We start from the raw sequence: 21020 nt of genomic DNA on the forward strand, positions 1-21020 counted from the left end.
GCTTTCTCTTTCCAGATCATATGCTGAATGAGTTGGTTTTATTTCGGATTATATTTGGGAAAGTTGAGTGGCAGAGTTACCATTCCCTTTTCCTCGAGAAAACCACACCGCTTCGCCATCTCAGGCAGCGCCCGGACGCTCCTGCGCCCTCTATCTGAATACAGCGCAAATCTCTTGCAAAGAAAACACTCTCCCCCCCCCCTCCAGTTCTCCCTGCTAGCGAAGGGCCAGTGCAGTGACTGGGCGCTGTCGACCGCGGGGAGGTGCTGAAAGGAAGAAAGGGAGAAGCGGGGAAAGGGCGGGGGACGCCCACCCTCCTTCTCCAAGCGCGCTCGGAGCTGCTGCGCTGGCAGGATTTCGCTCTTTGATTGGCAGAGGCTTGGCAGTGATGGGCAGGCGGCCTGCCATGGAAACCGAGGGGGCAGCCAATCTGGCGAGGCCAACAGCAGCAAATCAGAAGCTGGAAGGGAGACCGAGGGTGCGGTGTGTATGGGGGGGGCGTTGGTGGAGGAAGCGGGGGGCTTTCCCCTGTTTCCCCTCCCTCGCCCTCCCTCCTCCATTCACGCACAGGTCCCTCCCTCTTGCCAACTTGAGGCAGCCGCCGGAGCGCGGCGCAGTCTTTCTCCCAGCGCCCTAGCGCAGCGCGCGCGCGCGGCGGCCGCTGCTGCTGCTGCGAAAGGTTAGCCAAGCGAGCGCCTGAAGCGCGCAAAAGGAGGAGGAGGAGAGGACGGGTAAGAGAGAGAGAGATGCTTTTTACCCCTTATCTCGAGGGCTGAAAAGAGAGAGAGAGAGAGAGAGAGCGCTGGCTTTCTGAACCCAGGAGAAAAGCGAAGAAGCGTGGCCTCCGCCAAAACCAGCGCCGCTGTTTGGAGAGGCTCGGCTCTGGGAGTCGCTTCCGACGCGTGGAAGAGTCGCTGCAACCCTGCAGCCCCATAACTAAGGGACGAGGCGCCTGGACCCGCGGTAGAGGCAGCCCAGCCCGAGGCGCGGAGAAGAGGCGCCTTGATTCGGCGTTCCCCGCGGATTGCGCGCAAGAGGTGATCCGGAGGAAGCGTGGTAGCCAGCAGCCCAGCCATCCCTCTCGCCTGCCCTGGCCCCCTCGCCGGCCGCCTCCATGTTCCAGCTGCCCATCCTCAACTTCAGCCCTCAGCAAGTGGCCGGGGTGTGCGAGACCCTGGAGGAGAGCGGCGACGTGGAGCGCCTGGGGCGCTTCCTGTGGTCGTTGCCGGTGGCCCCGGCGGCTTGCGAGGCTCTCAACCGCAACGAGTCGGTGCTGCGCGCGCGCGCCATCGTGGCCTTCCACGCCGGCAACTACCGCGAGCTGTACCACATCCTGGAGAACCACAAGTTCCCCAAGGAGTCGCACGCCAAGCTGCAGGCGCTGTGGCTCGAGGCGCACTACCAGGAGGCCGAGAAGCTGCGCGGCCGCCCGCTGGGGCCGGTGGACAAGTACCGCGTGCGCAAGAAGTTTCCGCTGCCGCGCACCATCTGGGACGGCGAGCAGAAGACGCACTGCTTCAAGGAGCGCACGCGGCACCTGCTGCGAGAGTGGTACCTGCAGGACCCTTACCCAAACCCCAGCAAAAAGCGAGAGCTGGCCCAAGCCACCGGACTCACCCCCACGCAGGTGGGCAACTGGTTCAAAAACCGCAGGCAAAGGGACAGGGCCGCCGCCGCCAAGAACAGGTCGGTAGCGCACGGCGGGGATGGACCGAGAAGGAGGAGGAGGAGGAAGATCTCGGGGGAGGGTGGCTGGCGGGGTGGCGACCGCGCCGCTATAGATACACTCATGCCCTTCCTAGTCTTTTGCGCGCACTCACGAGTTATCCAAACACAGCTATGAAGATTGAGTTCCAGTCGCCCTGCTGGCGCTGTAGGAAAAGGAGATGGTCCTCTTATTCCGCCCCCCTCGCCTGGCGATTTCTCCTTCTCGTGCCCCCACGTCCTCACCCCATTTTATTGGGTTAGTTATTCCATGCCCAGGGGCCTCAAAGCGGACTAGCGCCCGCTTGGAATCCCCTTTGCAGCGACCGACTCCGCTCCCAAATAGCGGGGAGCCGAGGGTGCGAATCCTGCTGCCCTCTTCCCCGGCCCGCGCCAGATTCACTTGGTTAGCTTCGTTTGCTGTCTTTGGGTATTAGCTTTTACGACCGATTCGAGATAGCGGCTAACGTAGGCAAGAGGAGGATACTCAGGCGAAAATTAATGTTCAAGTTTCCAGAATAGGACCCATTAAGCTTAAAGCACTGCACAATAATCCCCTTTTAAGTAAGTTGAATTGGATCTGAATTCGTAGGGGGGAATCCGGGAAGCCGTTCGTGTGAATCTGCTCCGTTGAAACAGATGGGGGTTTTTAAACTTCGCCTTAAGGTGTCTGAAGACCGCATATGTAAAATGTGCTTAAAATCTCCCTATTCCACGGCCGTCTTTACATTCACTTTGGAGCAAGTCCTCGCTAATCTCACCTTCCCAATTCAGTCCAAAGAGCAAGGACTTTGGAGGAAATTTGCTGTACAGTTTTATGCACCTTTACTCAGAAGTAAGTCATACTGAGTTCAGCGAGGCTTGCTCTCTAGATACAGCGTTCTTTCCCCTGCTCGAATTTCCCACAGACCGGGTTTGTGGGAGGAGACAAGTAAGAATGTGAGCTTCTTTTGTCCCCCCGGATCCTAAGCCCAGAGCTGCGAAATGAGTTGCAAAACAAGTATTAAATTACCAATTTAGGATCAAGCCACATTGATATCAGCAGGGCGGGCTGCTATTTAGAAACCAGATTTCATGTAACCGATTTCCAGATGAGCAGCCTTGATCGCCTTTTGCAGAATAAGCAACGCTGCAGTATTGTGGGACTTCCAAGAAAAAACTAATTAATTGTGGCATAAGCTTCCTTGAGCAACAGTTCACTTCATCAGATGCACAAAGCATTATCCCGAGTTGCTGGTACATAGTTGGGTGGGGGCTTGTAAAAACTTGAGGTCAGGGAGATATGAGATGCAGAAATGCCATTTTACTTCCAAGTAAGTATGTTGAGGATCAGCCGGGCAATTACACCTGCCTACTTTTCTGCAGCACCCCTCTATCTGTAGAGGTGTATTGCTGTTGAGACTGTTGCATCCTGCATTTTAATTAATGTATGGGACATCTTTTTGGAAATTAATTTATGAAACATATTTTTGGAAGGGAAGGAAACTAGGCAGGTTTGGAGAACTGCAAAATGATTCTTCAAACAATTAAAGAAGGGAAGAAAGCAGGTACATGACATAGGATATAGTTTTTTCCCCTATTTTAAAATCTATTTTTTACTATTGTTATCTCCTCTAAGAATTCATCTACAATTAAAGTTTTGGCTTTCATTTTTCTTTTAATTTCCTTTGACTATCCAGCACATCATCTCTGCTTGACTAAAGGAAAAAATGCATTGCCTGTATGTATGAATGCATAGGTAGAGACCAGCTGATGGGTTTAAAATAAGCATATCTTAAAATACAATATCTATTTCACTACCGGGGGTTATCATTTAATACCATTATGCCATGCTTGCTGATACCCATCTATACAGATGGATATTTCTAATACTGTTAATGCTATCTGGTGCATAACCTCGTTAATGGCTCATTTAAAACAAGCATTTCCGTGGATCAAGCTGATTGCTCGCCAGTCCTAAATGCACGTGTAGCTACCTTAAAATCATGTTTATAAGAAGTAAGTCCCCTTTACCTCGAAAGAAGATATTCCCAAGTGTACATGGACACGGGACCACACTTAAGTGCTTTTTTAAAAAATGGCTTACTTCGAGTAATGAGTTTCGAATCAGTCTCTAAATGCAATCAGCCACGAGCAAGCACTTTTAATTTAAAACCAGGAGCAACTCGGGAGCAAAATACTTTCCCCGTTGAGAAGCATGTGGTACGGCTATGCCATTCTCCTTTTAAGCAGCTGTCCGTTCGTCCATCCATTTTCTAAATCCAATTTGTAAAAGGACATAGACACACTGCTGTGTTTCAGTGCAAAGACACAACAGTAGTAAATGCCTGTATTCAACTGCTGCAAGACCCACTTCCAACAGAATTCAGAACGATGGTATCTTGAAAGATATGGTTCTTCAAGCCTCTTTACCATGGCAGTAGGCAGCGGGACTGAACCTGTCAAATATTCAGTTGTGATTCATGCATATTTTAAGGTACATGCCATTCCTAGGAAATTCACATCAGCTTCCCTTCACCATTATCCTTTATCCCTCTCTAGGGTTATGGATACAGCCCATAATTTTAAAAAGATGCTCAATGTTGCCATTTACGTGCAGAACAAAACTAGGACTTTTATTTAGCCAAACAGGGAGCTGGTTTAAGGACTGCCTGGGGAGCTTGACGTAAGGAATAAATAGGGAAAGTAAAAAGAAGAAGAAGCCTAGCTTAGAATGGGAAAGGATTTCTGATGACAATTAGGTGCACTAATTAGCACGAATGACCTATATTTTGAAGGAGGCGTGTTTACGATTCCATTGTGCCAAAGTGCTTGAATGTAAACCACGGACTTCAGTAGGATTCTTTCGGCTTAAATCCAATAGGATTCTTTCGGCTTAAATCTGCGAATCCGACTAAAAGAACAATCCCATACAGCCTTACCTAGGAGTAAATCCTGCGCTGCGGGACTGATTTCTGCGTAAACATAGATAGGCTTCCATCTTACAAAGTTTAAATGTGAGGGCGATGCACACCAATGTATAAATAACTTGCAATGAGAGACAGAAAGACAGAGAGGGGAGAAATTGCTGGGGACAAGCAGTTTTTGCGATCCAGTCGAAGTATACATTCTTGAATCTATTCCTCAGTTATAACCGGTGAAGAAGAAAGAGAGTTTTGCAATATTCATGCATCTAGAATCCCCATGCATGTTTACTTGGAAGTAAATCTTTCTGAGCTCAGGTGCACACGGGATTGCAGCTGTAAAGAGATTCTTAAACTCAGGCAGGCCCACAAGAGCCAATGCAGCAAAACTGGAAATTAAAGGACTTTTATTTTAAGTGGGTTGCGGATTCTTCAACTGAGAGAAAGGCTAAGAGAGAAAAAACAGAACATTTAGCAGACTGTGTTTAAAAACGGCCCTGCTGTTTGTTTTTTAAAAGTATTTTCCAAATCTACTCTGGATTGCTCAGAGGTAAAATTGGTTCTAATCTTAACATCCTCGAAAGCTTTGTTCAGAAAATACTCTTCTTTGTTCTGTATTTTTGTGGATGTGTCATTTCTAAACAGCATTGACTCTTTATTTCATAAATGTTTATAAAATAAGGGCAGAGCAATAGTACACAAGAAAATATCATATTACAAAAACAAAATTTAAAATCCGGTGTACTTGGGAGTGGATGTTCCATTTACGCAATAAATACAAAGAATGAATCCAGTGAAAAACACACTGTTGTTGGTTCTAAGCTATCCTTGGTGGAAATCAGTTGTAGGACATTCCTTAAATTACTGGAGAGGAGCTGGTTCCAATCCATAGTGCAATATGCAGAAACTGCATTTCCTCCCCATTGTAGTGCAAGTGTAGTTAAATGTATTAGAACTGGGGGAGGCGGGGGGGGGGGGACAATGTTTTGAAACACTTGTGGGGACATCAGCCGCCTCAAATAAGTGATCCAAGATATATTTCTGCTAAAAGTTGCTTGAAAGCAGCTGTGTATAAAATTACTATTACGACATATAGTTCGCAGAAATAGAAACTGCTGCTTCGATGCCAAATTATTGGATCGTCTCCCATTAATGTATTTGTCTTAGGTTTGGTAGCTAAAAAGAGCCGTTTCTATAGACGAGGCTTAACCCTCGCTGCTTAGATTAACACAGTTCTTTGGTTCTTTGTTCTAAGAGATGTAGTCAGCCGTAACAATGAGCCTGGCTACATAAAGAGGTGAAGGGATGATGATGATGATGATAGAAGAACAACACTAATAAGAGTAAAATAGCATATATCAAGCAGTTGCAATATTTCGCAGATGTATTTTATTTCAGCTCTGTAGCACCCATGTTTGCCCAAGGCAGGTTTAATTTTAAAAACGTGATTTTTAAAAAAGAGCGGAGGGGGAAACAATACAATCTTAAATATGTTCCTAGATGCTATTCTGTAGGATGTGTTCCACATGTGCTTGGAAGTACCGTATTTCTATCTTGAACTGGTCTTCCATGCCGATTCTACCCAGAGAGTGACTATTGTTAACTGGGTCCATGTGCTAGGTGTGTGTGTGTGCCTTTGCTTTTTTATATTAAAAAAGCTGTATGTGTGATGACTTCATCCATGTCGATAATACTACAGCAGCTATTGTGAGGCAAAACAAAACAAAAAACCACTAAAAATCTTCTCAAAATACATTGATTTCGCCTTTTTTGCTGCTCTGCTTTGAACGATACATTGCTCTTTTTGTACTTTTTGCAGATATGTTCAAGGTAGAACTACAAAAAATGCATTATGTGTTGAGAACATTTGTTGTGGACTTCTGTTGTGTCTGACAATAACTGCTCTAGCAGACCTTTTGAACATCACTCAACCCTGCGACCCTTCCCTACTGAAAATTTCAGAAACTGAAATGGATCCCTATATATATATATATATTTGTTAAAGGCCTTTGATTTATGTTTGAATATCACCTCCAAATTGTATGGGTTATTACACAAATGAAAACAATTACTCCCAATGAAAACAAAATGGGGGCCAAATAAAATGTAATTTACAGGGTCTGGGTGTATAAGTTGGCAGTATCAAATAACATAGCATTGCAAGAAAAATAACAGTAGAAATAATCGCATTTACAGAATCTGAAATAATATATGATGTGGAATGAGAAATGCATTCTTGAAAAGAAACTTCATCCAGAATATTACGGATATATATTAATGATGATAATAATACAATTTGGAATTAGGGCAATATAATTTAAATGCACAAATGGCTAAATTAAAACTGCATGAGTGGATCAGCTGGCAAGAGTTTTAAAACCTTGCAGTGGCTGCAAATGTAGTTTGCAGAATTAGCAAAGTTTGCAGAATGAGGAAGAGTAAGGGCTTGTTCCAGTTGACCTGCCACACCCCTTAGCCCCTAAAGCAGGACAAATACCCCCTTGAGTTCTACCAATGTTTTTCTCAAACTTCCTGCATTCAGGAGGAATTTCCACCCTGATCTGTCTGTTGAGGAACCTGTGTGCATTTGTCAGTGAAGCCCTGGCCATTGCAGAAAGATCATGGCACGAGGGACGCCCATCCCCTGTGCAAAGTGACCGACTGTTGCAGAATGCATACAACCCTTTTCTTTGGCTGTGCATTAAAGGGGAAAGTGGTAATACTCTTTCAGGGAAGCTTAGAATTGTAGAATTGCAAGGGACGTCTGTGGGGGGGGGCATCTAGTTCAACCCCCTGCCGATGCAGGAATCAAGTGGCTTGTCTGTCGTTCCTGAACCTTTCACTGAGGACCTCTGATAAATTTCCAGAGTGTCTTAGGGTTCCCTAGGGAGATGGTTTGAAACCCATGGAACCCTGCACCAAAGTTAGGTAAAGGGACCCCTGACTGTTAGGTCCAGTCGTGACCAACTCTGGGGTTGTGGTGCTCATCTCGCTTTATTGGCCGAGGGAGCCAGCGTACAGCTTCCGGGTCATGTGGCCAGCAGGACTAAGCCGCTTCTGGCGAACCAGAGCAGCACGCAGAAACGCCGTTTACCTTCCTGCCGGAGAGGTACCTATTTATCTACTTGCACTTTGACGTGCTTTCCAACTGCTAGGTTGGCAGGAGCAGGGACCGAGCAATGGGCACTCACCCCGTCGCGGGGATTCGAACCACCGACCTTCTGATTGGCAAGTCCTAGGCTCTGTGGTTTAACCCACAGAGCCACCCGCGTCCCTGCACCAAAGTTACATTGAAGTTATTTGTACATGCAGGTGAAGTCATTCTATGACTGGCCATTTTAAATTGTGGAAGTGGCCTTGGCTAGGATAGCTGATGGGGAAGTGTAAGACACTGGCTACTGCAGCTTCAGATTAGGTGGTTAACAAGTGGATAAGATGGATGGAGTTGGGAGCCAATAGGACCTAGCTGAATTTGGCAAACATGGCTGTAACAGAAAACAGTGCTTAGGAGCCTTGAAGCTGATATGGTGTTGCTAATAATAATAATAATAATAATAATAATAATAATAATAATTTTATTATTTATATCCCACCCTCCCCAGCCAAAGCCGGGCTCAGAGTGACTAACAACAATAAAAATAACACAGTTTACATAAAATCATAATCATTTAATTGAAATACATTCTGAAATCAATTCATTCCAAAATCAATTCAGAGTCAAATTAATGGCAACCATTGGGCTAGAGTTCTGTGAGGATTACCAAAGGAGGGGGTCAGACTGTGCCCTGGCCAAAGGCCTGGTGGAACAGCTCTGTCTTGCAGGCCCTGCGGAAAGATGTCAAGTCCCGCAGGGCCCTAGTCTCTTGGGACAGAGCGTTCCACCAAATCGGGGCCACGGCCGGAAAAGCCCTGCTGATAGGGCTAATGTTGGGCATACTCATTTCTTTATACCTCTATAATCTCTGATTGAAGCAGGTTCATGAAGAAAAATAATAATAATAATAATAATAATAATAATAATAATAATAATAATATAATTTATTATTTACCCTGCCCATCTGGCTGGGCTTCCCCAGCCACTCTGGGCAGCTTCAAAAAAAATATTAAAATACCGTAATACATCAAACATTAAAACCTTCCCTATACAGGGCTGCCTTCAGATGTCTTCTAAAGGTTGTGTAATTCTTTATCTCCTTGACATCTGAAGGGAGGGTGTTCAGCAGGGAGGGTGCCACCACCGAGAAGGCCCTCTGCCTGGTTCCCTGTAACCTCACTTCTCGCAGGGAGGGAACCGCCAGAAGGCCCTCGGCTCTGGACCTCAGTGTCCGGGCTGAATGATGGGGGTGGAGACGCTCCTTCAGATATACTGGACTGAGGCTGTTTAGGGCTTTAAAGGTCAGCACCAACACTTTGAATTGTGCTCAGAAGTCCAAAGGAAGACAAATATTTAGGGCAGGGTTGGCTAGTCTGTGGCCCTCCATATATTCCCAGACTCCTGTCATCCCCTGCCAATGGTCAGGGATGATGGGACTTGTAGTCCAATAACACCTGAAGGGCATCAGGTTCCCCCACCATAAAGGAAAGACAGAGTGATTTCTGAGGAGACAAAATGTGTCTTACACTGTTAGGTTGTAAGGATTTTTTAAAAAATTCCTTTGCAGTAGCTGAGTAGGTGAACAGGAAAATTACATCTTTAAGTAAGCTTTTGCCTTCTCTCACCTTCCAATGAATGACAAAGGGTACCGATTCCAAGATAAGCTTTTGTCCTTTGGGGAAATAGCATGCATTGAACTACGGTAATAGGGAACAGAGTGGCTTGGTTAAAGTGAAAGTCTTTTTTTAAGCGGTGTGTGTGTATGTGTGCGCGCAGGGATATGGTCACGTCATTGTTGCGTACCTTTCTGATACTCTATGGACAAGCCATTCCACTGGGAATACTAAAGGTAGTACTTCCTTATGCAGTGCATAATTATTCTGTGGAACTCATTGACATAAGGCACAGAGAATATGCTTTAAAGGAGCATTAGACAAATTCATGAAGGGTAGGTGTATCATTTGTTATTAATCATACAGTAATGCTATGATTAGAGTGGCTGGGGAAACCCAGCCAGATGGGCAGGGTATAATAATAGTAATAATAGTAATAATAGTAATAATAATAATAATAATAATAATAATAATAATAATAATAATGATGATGATGATGTCAACGTCTAAATGATGTAGATATCTGAAATACTGCTTCCCTCCCTACAAACCCACTCATTTATTAACATCAACAGAGCAGGTCTTATTATTATTATTATTATTATTATTATTAAAATTTGTATACTGCCCTATGCCCACAGATCTCAAGCTAAAACCACAATATAAAAAACATAAAATGCATAATAAAAACAAAAACAAGAGCAACCCAATAACTCCTCATCCACAACACATTTTTAAAGGGTATTGGATGTCAATCAACCAAAGGCCTGGTCAAAGAGGAACATTTTTGCCTGGCACCTAAAGGTGTATAATGAAGGCTCAGGCCAAACCTCCCTGGGGAGAGCATTCCACAGATGGGGAGCCACTGCAGAAAAGGCCCCGTTGGAAGTTCCACTGCCCTCAGAAGTTTGAGTGGTGCTGCTCTGGGAGAGAGCATTCTCTGCAGCAGCTCCTAAGTTGTGGAATTTCCTCCCCATGATTGCACTCAGGTCCCGATTGTGAGCTTTGTTGGCCATCGGGAGAACAGAATGCTGGACTAGAAGGGCCTTTGTCCTGGTCCAGCTCTTTCTGTGTTCTTGTGGCTCATTAAAATGATTTATTAGTTCTTAAGTCTGCCTGGGCTTTTGCGAAATCAAACCACTCTCCCTGTATGGATATGAGACTCCCACACTCTGCAATGTGCTGAGAGCAGCTGGGAAGTCCTAGTTCATGGGTAGGCAAACTAAGGCCCGGGGGCCGGATCCGGCCCAATCGCCTTCTAAATCCGGCCCACGGACGGTCCGGGAATCAGCATGTTTTACATGAGTAGAATGTGTGCTTTTATTTAAAATGCATTTCTGGGTTATTTGTGGGGCATAGGAATTCGTTTTTTGTTTTCTTTTCAAAATACAGTCCGCCCCCCCACAAGGGCTGAGGGACAGTGAACCAGTCCCCTGCTGGAAACGTTTGCTGACCCCTGTCCTCGTTCACTGAGAGACAGTGTGGTGTAGTGGTTAAGAGCGATAGACTTGTAATCTGGTGAACCGGGTTCGCGTCTCCGCTCCTCCACATGCAGCTGCTGGGTGACCTTGGGCCAGTCACACCTCTCTGAAGTCTCTCAGCCCCACTCACCTCACAGAGTGTTTGTTGTGGGGGAGGAAGGGAAAGGAGAATGTTAGCCGCTCTGAGACTCCTTAGGGTAGTGATAAAGTGGGATATCAAATCCAAACTCCTCCTCCTCCTCCTCCTCCTCCTCCTCCTCCTCCTCCTCTTCTTCTTCTTCTTCTTCATTGCCCTCTCCATGAAGGCATGGAGAAGCGTGGTGTCTGATGATGCAAACACGACTGCTATGGTGTGTGCTTTTGGCTAACAGAATCAGAATAGTTAAGAGCTGGAGAAATGGTAGGTTGCAATTCCTGAGGCAGTGGCAGAGCATATGATTGCGTTTCCACCTTTTGATAAGATGAAGAGGACTGTTTGCACAGGGGTGCAAACAACATTAGAAAAGCCTGCTGATTCAGGCCAGTGGCCCATCCAGTCCAGCATCCTGTTCTTACAGTAGCCTATCAGATACCTCTGGGAAGCCCACCAACAAGACCTTCATGGAACAGTGCAATTCAGCCCGGACACTGAGGTCCAGCTGTGAGGCCCTTCTGGTGGTGCCCTCATTGCAAGAAGTGACGTTACAGGGAACCAGGCAGAGGGCCTTCTCGGTGGTGGCGTCCGCCCTGTGGAACACCCTCCCATCAGATGTCAAGGGAAAAAACAACTACCTGACTTTCAGAAGGCATCTGAAAGCAGCCCTGTTAGGGAAGTTTTTAATGTCTGATGTTTTATTGTGTTTTTAATATTCTGTTGGGACACGGGTGGCGCTGTGGTGTAAACCACCAAGCCTTAGGCTTGCCGATTGGAAGGTTGGCAGTTCGAATCCCCACGACGGCGTGAGCTCCTGTTGTTCAGTCCCAGCTCCTGCCAACCTAGCAGTTCAAAAGCACATCGATGTGCAAGTAGATAAATAGGTACCACTCCGGCGGGAAGGTAAATGGCATTTCCGTGCACTGCTCTGGTTTCACCAGAAGCGGCTTAGTCATGCTGGCCACATGACCCAGAAAAACTGTCTGCAGACAAACGTCACCTCCCTCTGCCAGTAAAGCGAGATGAGCGCCGCAACCCCAGAGTCATTCGCGACTGGACTTAACTGTCAGGGGTCCTTTAATATCCTGTTGGAAGCCGCCCAGAGTGGCTGGGGAAACTCAGCCAGTTGGGCAGGGTATAAATAAATTATTATTATTATTATTACTATTACTACTGCTAATATTACTACTATTTGGTTTAGAGGCATACTGCGTCCAGCAGTGGACGCAGAACAGAGCCATCAAGACTTGTAGCCATTGGTAGCCTTATTAGAGGAGATTACTTATTTTAAAGACATCAAAGTTAGTGAACATCACTGCTACTTTGGCAGTGCAGATTCCATATGTGCAGATTCCATAGTTTAACTGCGCTGTGTGGAGAATCTCTTTCTTTTATCTGTCCTGAATCTTCCAGCATTCACCTTCATTGGAGTTCTCGGTTTTTCTGAAATGCCATGCATAAATTTCATACACTTCTTGCCTTTTACTAGGCTTTTCTCTAATCTGAGAAGTCCCAAATGTTGCAATCTTTCCTAATAGGCAAGTTGTCCCATCCCCTCGATCCCGTTACCCTTTCCGGCTCTGCAACAGGGGTGCCAACTTCAATAAAATATTGGGGGTGCCAGGTAAGCCCTGCCCCACATAAATTACTCACATGACATGGCACATGCACACCATTTGAATGGCAATGCCCATTAACTTTGGGGGGCCCAGCCCCCTCAAATATTTTATTGGGGGGCAAAGGGACCTCAGCCCCTAAGAGTTGGCTCATCTGCTCTGCAATTACTTTTTTTTAGTGTTGTTAGCCGCCCTGAGCCCGGTTTCGGCTGGGGAGGGTGGGATATAAATAAAATTTATTATTATTATTATTATTATTATTATTATTATTATTGACATGAAGTGACCAAAACTGTAAGTAAGTAAGTAAGTAAGTAAGTAAGTAAGTAAATACTATTTATACCCCACCCATCTGACCGGGTTTCCCCAGCTACTCTGGGCAACTTACAGCATATTTAAAACATAATAAAACATCAAACATTAAAAACTTCCTGATACAAGGCTGCCTTCAGATGTCTTCTAAAAGTTGTGTAGTTCTTTATCGCCTTGACATCTGATGGGAGGGCGTTCCACAGGGCGGGTGCCGCTTCTGAGAAGGCCCTCTGCCTGGTTCCCTGTAACTTGGCTTCTCGCAGTGAGGGAACCTCCAGAAGGCCCTCGGCACTGGACCTCAGTGTCCAGGCTGAACAATGGGGATGGAGACGCTCCTTCAGGTATACTGGGCCGAGGCAGTTTAGGGCTTTAAAGGTCAGCACCAACACTTTGGTTTGTGCTTTGAAACGTACCTTTTCCCAAATGCAGTCACGCCACAGATTTGTAGAGGAAAGTATAGGCTGGAATGCAGGTGAGACCTTGGGCTGCTCAAGGTGTGAAGAGGCATAATGAGTGAGCACAAAGTGAAAGAGGTGTGTTCATCTCTGCCAAAGAGACAGGGGTTCTCATTAATATGGGCTGCTAGGTGTGTGTGTGTGTGTGTGTGTGTGTGTGTTTAATGCTATAGTCTATTGCAATCATTTAATTTAAAAAATCATTGTGTCATTGTTTTACTTATGGCTGTATTTTGACAATAATAACAAACATAATGGATTGTGTCCCGTGTTAACCCGACTCAGAGTAGATCCACTGCAAATAATGAACTTACGCCCATTGTGTTCAGTGGATCTGTTCTGAGTATGATTTAGTTGGGAACATCATCATCATCATCATATAGATTGCGAACCTCCTTTGGAAAGGGCAGCTTGCAAATATATAGAAATTTTAAGTGTACTTGAAGCGGAGAGAATCAATGGAGTGCAGCTCATACCTAAATGCAGAAAGCATTATATATCCAAATGTATTACTGCCTTAATAATTATAATTTTATTATTTATACCCTGGCCAAGCCCATCTGGCTGGATTAAATATGCACCACCAGAAAACAACAACAAATTTAGAAAACAAGTGTCTGGCGCTCACTGGTCCTCCTTAGCCCAAAGGTGGAGGGCCAACATTGTTCCTCGCCCCTCTAAAAATATGAACGCACATTGCCCGGAAGCGGGAGGCTGCGTCTCGGTGCTGAGGACCCCTGGCTAGGTGGCTCAGGGATGGGCATCGGGGGTGCAGTGGGTGGGCCCGGAGACAGAGGTGGGGGTGTTCCGGAAGGAGGGAGGGGGCAGCCCTTGGTTATTTCCGCTGCCTCCCCAAAGTGACGGCTCCCTCTCGCTTCTCCCGCCGCAGGCTCCAGCAGCAAGTCTTGTCGTCGCAAGGCGCAGGGCGGTCGCTGCCGTCGGAGGAGGAGAGCGCCGGAGAGCCCCTCCTGGGCGCCGCCGCCAGCCCCGCCGCCAGCCTGTCCAGCAAAGCCGCCGCCTCCTCGGCCATCTCCATCACTTCCAGCGACAGCGAATGTGATCTGTGAGAAGGAAGAAGAGGAGGAGAGCAGGAGGAGGAAGGACTGACGGACGGACGGGGCGGCCGGGCGCGCGGGAGAGCCGAGGGCGCAGCAGCAGCAGCAGCAGCGGTGGCACAGCCGCCTCCGCCTCCAGCCAAGCACTCCTCGCCAGCCAGTGCCTGTCTGCCTGCCTTGCCCGCCTTCACGGCTTCCTGCGCCGCTTTGCCTTGTCCGCAATCCCGGGCCCGACGGCTGGTGGCGGGCCTGCGGAGCAGCCGGAGTCTCCAAGGACCGTCCAGCCCGTCTGAAAAGCAGGACGCGAAAACGCTCGGAGAGACTCCGCTGACGCTTGTCCTCCCAGCGGCATCTTCGTCGCCTTCCATCCTTCAGCCAGGATCTGCTGTAAAGATGCCTCAAAAGTCACACACACGCGCAGAGGGAGAAAGAGAGACGCCAAACCTAGAGGGAGGAGGATAGAAATTGCAGCTCCGTCGCCTGCCGCAAATCCTAATTCCTCCCTCTGGGGATTTCCAGCTGAAAAGTTGCTGGTGGTTGTTTTTCGGAGGTTGTTTGTTTGGTTTGGTTTGGTTTGTTAGTTCGCTTTTATTTTCAAAAGTTTTTTTTATACATATACATATATATAAATATAAATATAAATATTCTATATAATGTTTATTGACTTATTTAAAGAATTGCTCTGTGGGTAGATTGTTTTATTTGATTATCATAATTGCTATTATTAATTATTATTAATATTATTATTATAATTATTGTTTGAGGCTTGACGCCTGCGTGCGCTGGTGATTTAATTTCCTTTTTCTCCCCGTGGAGCATGTGCAGCAGGACCAGGGATTGTAGGGGGAGGGGGCAGCCAAATCACAACAAACAGACCAAGAAACGAACAATTCCAGTGTAATAAAATAATAGGTGAGCGAAACAGATTCTTTTTTTCCGTCCTTGACTTAAAATGCCTTTTAAACCAGGAGAAGAGTTGGGAGCGCTTTGTTTGCATGGATCTGGGGTCCAAACAAGGTCCACAGAGAGCACCTGGATGTGGATTTAAAAGAAAAGAAGTGAATTTAAAACCAAGCGTGATTTCGAGAAAACCAGAGTCGGCCCATTCTATCCACGTTCTTGAGCAACGCTTATTCATTTTCGTTGGTGCGCAAAAAAAGAGAAGGCCCCTTATTGCGCTTGTGGGTTCAGCACCAAGGAGGTTTTACCGTCTTGGAGTAAAGCAGTTTTGAGAGACAAACCGAGCCAAAGGAAGGAGGGTAGGGAGAGAGAAGGGAGCGTTTCGGTAAAAGAAGACAAAAGTCAGGAAAATCTTTGGGCCTTGGAAGAGAGAACAAGGCAGCAGTCTGTCCTATCCAGACTTAGGAGTAGCTATTTTATTAACTGCATTGCAATGCCGTCCAGTAACCGAAGTTCTCCGAACCCCTTCCTCTTTTTTTAAAAGCAATTAAAATAACAGCATAATGCAATGAGGGGTAAGCCCTGATAAACTCAATGGGTCTACTAGGATTGCAGTGCACAGCTGCTCTTTGCAGAAACTAGAGGTTAGGTCGGAGCTGCAAAGATGGCATCTTTGCCTTTTCTGGCTTCTGAATTAAGCCCTGTTTGTACGCGAAGCGGGCTAATGCAAGGGGAGGAGGATATTGCAGCCATCTGGGTAACGCAAGATGTAGCTCCTGTGTCCTTTCAATATGGAAAATAGGGCAGATTTTCAACAGTGCTTACTTTAAAGTAAAAATATCCCGGGGATAACTTGCAGTTGACAGAGGATAAATTGGGCACCACACACCCAGAATCCATCCTTTGAGTATGGCTTTATGAGCATAAACTTGGCGCGCTTAAAAAACGCTATTTACCTTCAACATGCCAGTTTTATCTCCTTATGCTAGAGCGATCCTGTGCAAAGTGGTGCATCGGATCAATGGCGTTCTGCGCGCTAATGCTATACACAGGATGGGGCGGAATAAATTTGCAACCCTACAGAATACTGACACACTTTCCTGAACACTTATTTGTAAATGTGTGCAGAACTGGGCTGCACCGCTGGGAAAGGAGCCGGGATTTAAGTTGCGGGGGCAGACTCCGTGTTATGGGGAGCAGGCTTCATGTTCTGGGTACAGAACCTCAGTTAAAGTATTTTTATTTATTTGATCTTGATTGGCTACGCCCATGGCCCTTTTCCTTTTTAAAACCAACAGCTTTTTCTAAGGTGCAATGCAACCCGACTTAGCTTTTGGGTCCCGAGCTAATGTTGGAAAGCAAGTTGCAACCGATTGCAACAGGGTACTTTTGTTATTACATCAACATCCCGCGTTTCTTCCGTTGTGGAACCTGAAGGCTGTTCCCGCGGGGTCCCCGAGTGGTCTCCCATCCAGGCCCTGACCAGACCCAGCCCTGCTTAACTTCGCGTTGCATCCTGCGCCGCCGCCACCTTCTTGCGCCAAGACGGATGGAGAGCCCTTGTTTCCCTTTCACCAGCAGCTAAAAACAGCGGGCTTGTTGCACTGCTAGATCTCAAGCTCCGAAGCAGCCACACAACTCGATGTGTGGAGGCAGAGGGCACCTTGGCCGCCCCGTTCCCCCTAAATTTTGGGTGGAATATAGCAAGATTCCGGGCGCTTTACCCGCTTAATTTTCTTCGCCGCGCACTCGCTCCCTGACTCGGGTTTGCAGAGAAAGCCCGCGCCAAGAGGCAGCTAAGCTCCTTGCGCGCGTCTCCCCCTCCGCCAGCCCAGAGGATTTCACAATATTATACAATTTGAACGCTGATCTTTTAAATCACTTGAGCTGTGCTTTTTTCGGTCTCGCGTTTTGTCCTCGGGGACTCGGCTACCCGAATAAGCTGATTGCTTGCTTGGCTTGGCTTCTTTGCAGCGGGAGAAGGAAAGGGAGCGCGCAGGGGAACCTGCCCGAGTCCTCCCTCCCTCTCTCCTCCCCCTCCAGCCTGCGTCCCCCCTGTTTCTCCCCGCCGCCTGGCGAATTCCTAGAAGCCAAGCGCGGAGCCGGAGGCGGTCGCGGCTCGAGCGCGCTGCCTTCGCCCATAGCGCCTTCAGGGCCGGACCAAGACATTTTGCTTCCTGATGCGCAGCGCAAAGAGAGAGCGCGCCGGGCAAGGGCGCTTGCAACCAGTGCAAGGCGTCTATGCGTGGGTGGTGGGGGTCATGTTATTTTGGCACCTACCGCAGAGACTTCCACGAGGCACGTGGTTTTTTTTTTTGCTCCTCGCTGGCAGCAAAAACCCAACAAGAATGCATTAAAGGGAGCCGCAACTAAAACGTTGGTGCCCTTTCATTCCCTCGCTCCAAACCAGCTGCCTAAGGCAGACGCATGCCTAGGAAAATATACATCAGTCACGGATACTTTAGTTGAGATTCCTGCATGGCAAGGGGTTGGACTGGAAAGCCCCTGGGGGGTGCCACCCAGCTCTCCGATTCTATAGGGTGCCTTGTAAGGAGTCAGAACAACGCTTCACCTGCCATTGGTTCATCTCCGCCAATATTGTCTACACGGACTGGCAGCGGCCCTGCAGGGTTTCAGGCAGGAGTCTCCCCAACCCCGAGCTGGAGATGACGTGGAGCAGGCATCCCCAAACTCGGCCCTCCAGCTGTTTTGGGACTACAACTCCCATCATCCCTAGCTAACAGGGCCAGAGGTCAGGGATGATGGGAGTTGTAGTCCCAAAACAGCTGGAGGGCCGAGTTTGGGGAAGCCTGACGTTCAGGGTTGAAGTTGGGACCTTCTGAAGGCAGCCCTGTTTAGGGAAGCTTTTAATGTTTAACGGACTCTTGTATTTTAATATTTTGTTGGGAGCCGCCCAGAGTGGCTGGGGAAACCCAGCCAGATGGGCAGGGTATAAGCCAGATGGGCGGGGTATTATTATTATTATTATTATTATTATTATTATTATTATTATTATTATTATATTACTATTACTTCTGCTTGCGGGGCAGACGCTCCGCCGCTGAGCCATCGATTCCCTCCTTGCGCTGCGCTCCTTGGCTGCTTTCTTTTTCTTATTATTTTTTATAATAAGAATAAAAGAAATAATAAAAATAATAATAAAAGAAAACAAAGCAGGAAGGAAGGAAGGACGAATGAACCATTGAACAGACACTTACTTGCCTTACTGGTTATCACGGCGCCACTTGCTTCCGAGTGAACATCTATAGGATTGAGGTGCATAATAACATTTTACTCCTCAGTAACAACACTCCCTGTTTCTGGGGGAACCGTTAAATGCTCAGGATTTGGTGTAAATCTCCATTTTAATCATCTCTTTCTTGCCTTAAGAAACATCCCATTTTCTCCAGTTTGGTACGGGAGACCCAAACAGCGACGACATACCGGAGGAGATAGGCGCTGACGTTGCATTAAGCCCGCACTGCAGTTTGGTTGAGTACAGCTCCTCCCGGTGCCCCGCCATTAATGTGATTTAAATAGCGTGAAGGATTAATGCCGATAAAATAATAGAAGTTTGAGGAGGGGAGGGCGCGCGCTGCGAACAGAAGGGAGAAAGGGATCTCCGTTAATTAGAATCCCTGTTTAATTAAAGGAGTGGGACATGCTGACGGCCCAGATCCAATTAAAAATTACTAAGAAGCGCTTGGGGTGCACTAGGATTCCATGCATGTTTACTGGGGAGTAAGTCCCACTAAGTTCAATGGAGACTTTCTCCTAAGTAAATGCATCTTGAATTGCAGCCTCACTGCCCAGCCCTATACATGTTTACTCGGGAGTAAGTCTCCCTGAGCTCAACTTGGGGCTTACTGCCGGTTAAGTGTGTATCTCAATAATAGCAGGAGGAAAATGGTCAGAAAAGTCAGACCATGTAAATGGATAAACCAAACCACTGATTTTTTTTTTTTGGGGGGGTGTCCACTATAAAATGGAAACTACAAAGTTTCTCTGACTGGTACCTTATTTTGGAGCAATCCTCCCAATCCGATTAGGGTGCAGCCTTCATTCATCAGTTTGCAGCCTGTGATTTTTAACATAATTCATAAAAGAAAAAACGAACCAGTATCTTCCTAGACTTTAGGAAGTTCTTAAAATGACTGGCAGAGCAATCTTTTAGCTCATGGGTAGGCAAACTAAACAGGGACGCGGGTGGCGCTGTGGGTAAAACCTCAGTGCCTAGGACTTGCTGATCGCATGGTCGGCAGTTCGAATCCCCGTGGCGGGGTGCGCTCCCGTCGTTCGGTCCCAGCGCCTGCCAACCTAGCAGTTCGAAAGCACCTCGGGGTGCAAGTAGATAAATAGGGACCGCTTACCAGCGGGAAGGTAAACGGCGTTCCGTGTGCTGTGCTGGCTCGCCAGATGCAGCTTGTCACGCTGGCCACGTGACCCGGAAGTGTCTGCGGACAGCGCTGGCTCCCGGCCTATAGAGTGAGATGAGCGCACAACCCTAGAGTCTGGCAAGACTGGCCCGTACGGGCAGGGGTACAAAAAAAAAAAAAGGCAAACTAAGGCCCGGGGGCCGGATCTGGTCCAATCACCTTCTCAATCTGGCCCACGGACAGTCCAGGAATCAGCATTTTAACATGAGTAGAATGTGTCCCTTTATTTAAAATGCACCTCTGGGTTATTTGTGGGGCATAGGAATTTGTTCATTATTATTTTTTTCAAAATATAGTCCAGCCCCCCACAAGGTCTGAGGGACAGTGGACCGGCCCCCTGCTGAAAAAGGTTTGCTGACTCCTGCTAGCTGTCTACTCAGCAGAAGGTCCCACAAAGTTCAATGGAGCTTACTCCCAAGTAAATAAGTACAGGATTGCAGCAATAATTGCACCAAGGGTGGCTAACCTGCGACCCTAACCTGCGACCATCTTCCATCAGCCCCAGGCCAATCCTGAAATGAATTCTGAACTGGTTGTTCTACAGACTTGGAACCCCGGGCATGCGGGTGGCACTGTGGGTTAAACCACAGAACCTAGGGCTTGCCAATCAGAAGGTCGGTGGTTCGAATCCCCGCGACGGGGTGAGCTCCGGTTGCTCGGTCCCTTCTCCTGCCAACCTAACAGTTCAAAAGCACGTCAAAGTGCAAGTAGATAAATAGGTACCACTCCGGCGGGAAGGTAAACGGCGTTTCCGTGCGCTGCTCTGGTTCGCCAGAAGCAGCTTAGTCATGCTGGCCACATGACCCGGAAGCTGTATGCCAGCTCCCTTGGCCAATAAAGCGAGATGAGTGCCACAACCCCAGAGTCGGCTACGACTGGACCAAATGGTCAGGGGTCCCTTTACCTTTACCTTTTTTACATGCCACTGTGCTCCTCAGGGCTCATCTAGCACATGGGTGTAATGGGGGGGGGAGAGCAAGGGGACAGCTGCCCGCTTAAATCAATTTAATAAATAAAAAATACTAAGCCAAATGTTGAAATTGTAGAAAGATTTTGACAGATTTTCCTGAGCACTTGCGATCAAAAGAAAGTGATTTAAAACAATTGTTATTGAGAGATTTCATTCCAAATCTGCTAGACAGAGCCAGACAGAGGACGATGACAGGTGGGTGTCATGTCCCCCCCTAAGATACCGTAAATCCTGGTTATGCCCATGCTTAAGCAGGTGTCTAATGACCTCAAGTTGAAACCCTACACAAGTTGAAATCTATAGGTCCTCTACTGCAATACTTTTCAAACTTTCCTAGAAATAAGTGTG

The 21020-nt window shown here is 47.2% G+C and overlaps 2 protein-coding genes across 2 annotated transcripts in view; one reads left to right on the forward strand and one right to left on the reverse strand.

Annotated features, from left to right (window-relative positions):
* Positions 1-21020, reverse strand: part of LOC128419807 (homeobox protein SIX4-like) — a 168625-nt gene that overhangs the window by 14002 nt on the left and 133603 nt on the right. The window lies entirely within an intron of this gene.
* SIX6 (SIX homeobox 6) lies at positions 553-15288 on the forward strand. Its single transcript, XM_053402458.1, has 2 exons — positions 553-1686; positions 14201-15288. The coding sequence occupies exons 1-2, from the start codon at positions 1115-1117 to the stop codon at positions 14376-14378; spliced, it is 750 nt and encodes a 249-aa protein (XP_053258433.1). The 5' UTR covers positions 553-1114; the 3' UTR covers positions 14379-15288.

Source organism: Podarcis raffonei, chromosome 1 (genome assembly GCF_027172205.1).
Source record: "Podarcis raffonei isolate rPodRaf1 chromosome 1, rPodRaf1.pri, whole genome shotgun sequence".
Classification (NCBI taxonomy): Eukaryota; Metazoa; Chordata; class Lepidosauria; order Squamata; family Lacertidae; genus Podarcis; species Podarcis raffonei.

Excerpts from the sequence above, each read along its gene's own strand:
- SIX6 (XM_053402458.1), top strand. The coding sequence starts at position 1,115 with ATGTTCCAGCTGCCCATCCTCAACTTCAGCCCTCAGCAAGTGGCCGGG. Across the intron at positions 1,687-14,200 it reads GCCGCCGCCGCCAAGAACAG|GCTCCAGCAGCAAGTCTTGT; the intron begins GTCGGTAGCGCA and ends CTCCCGCCGCAG.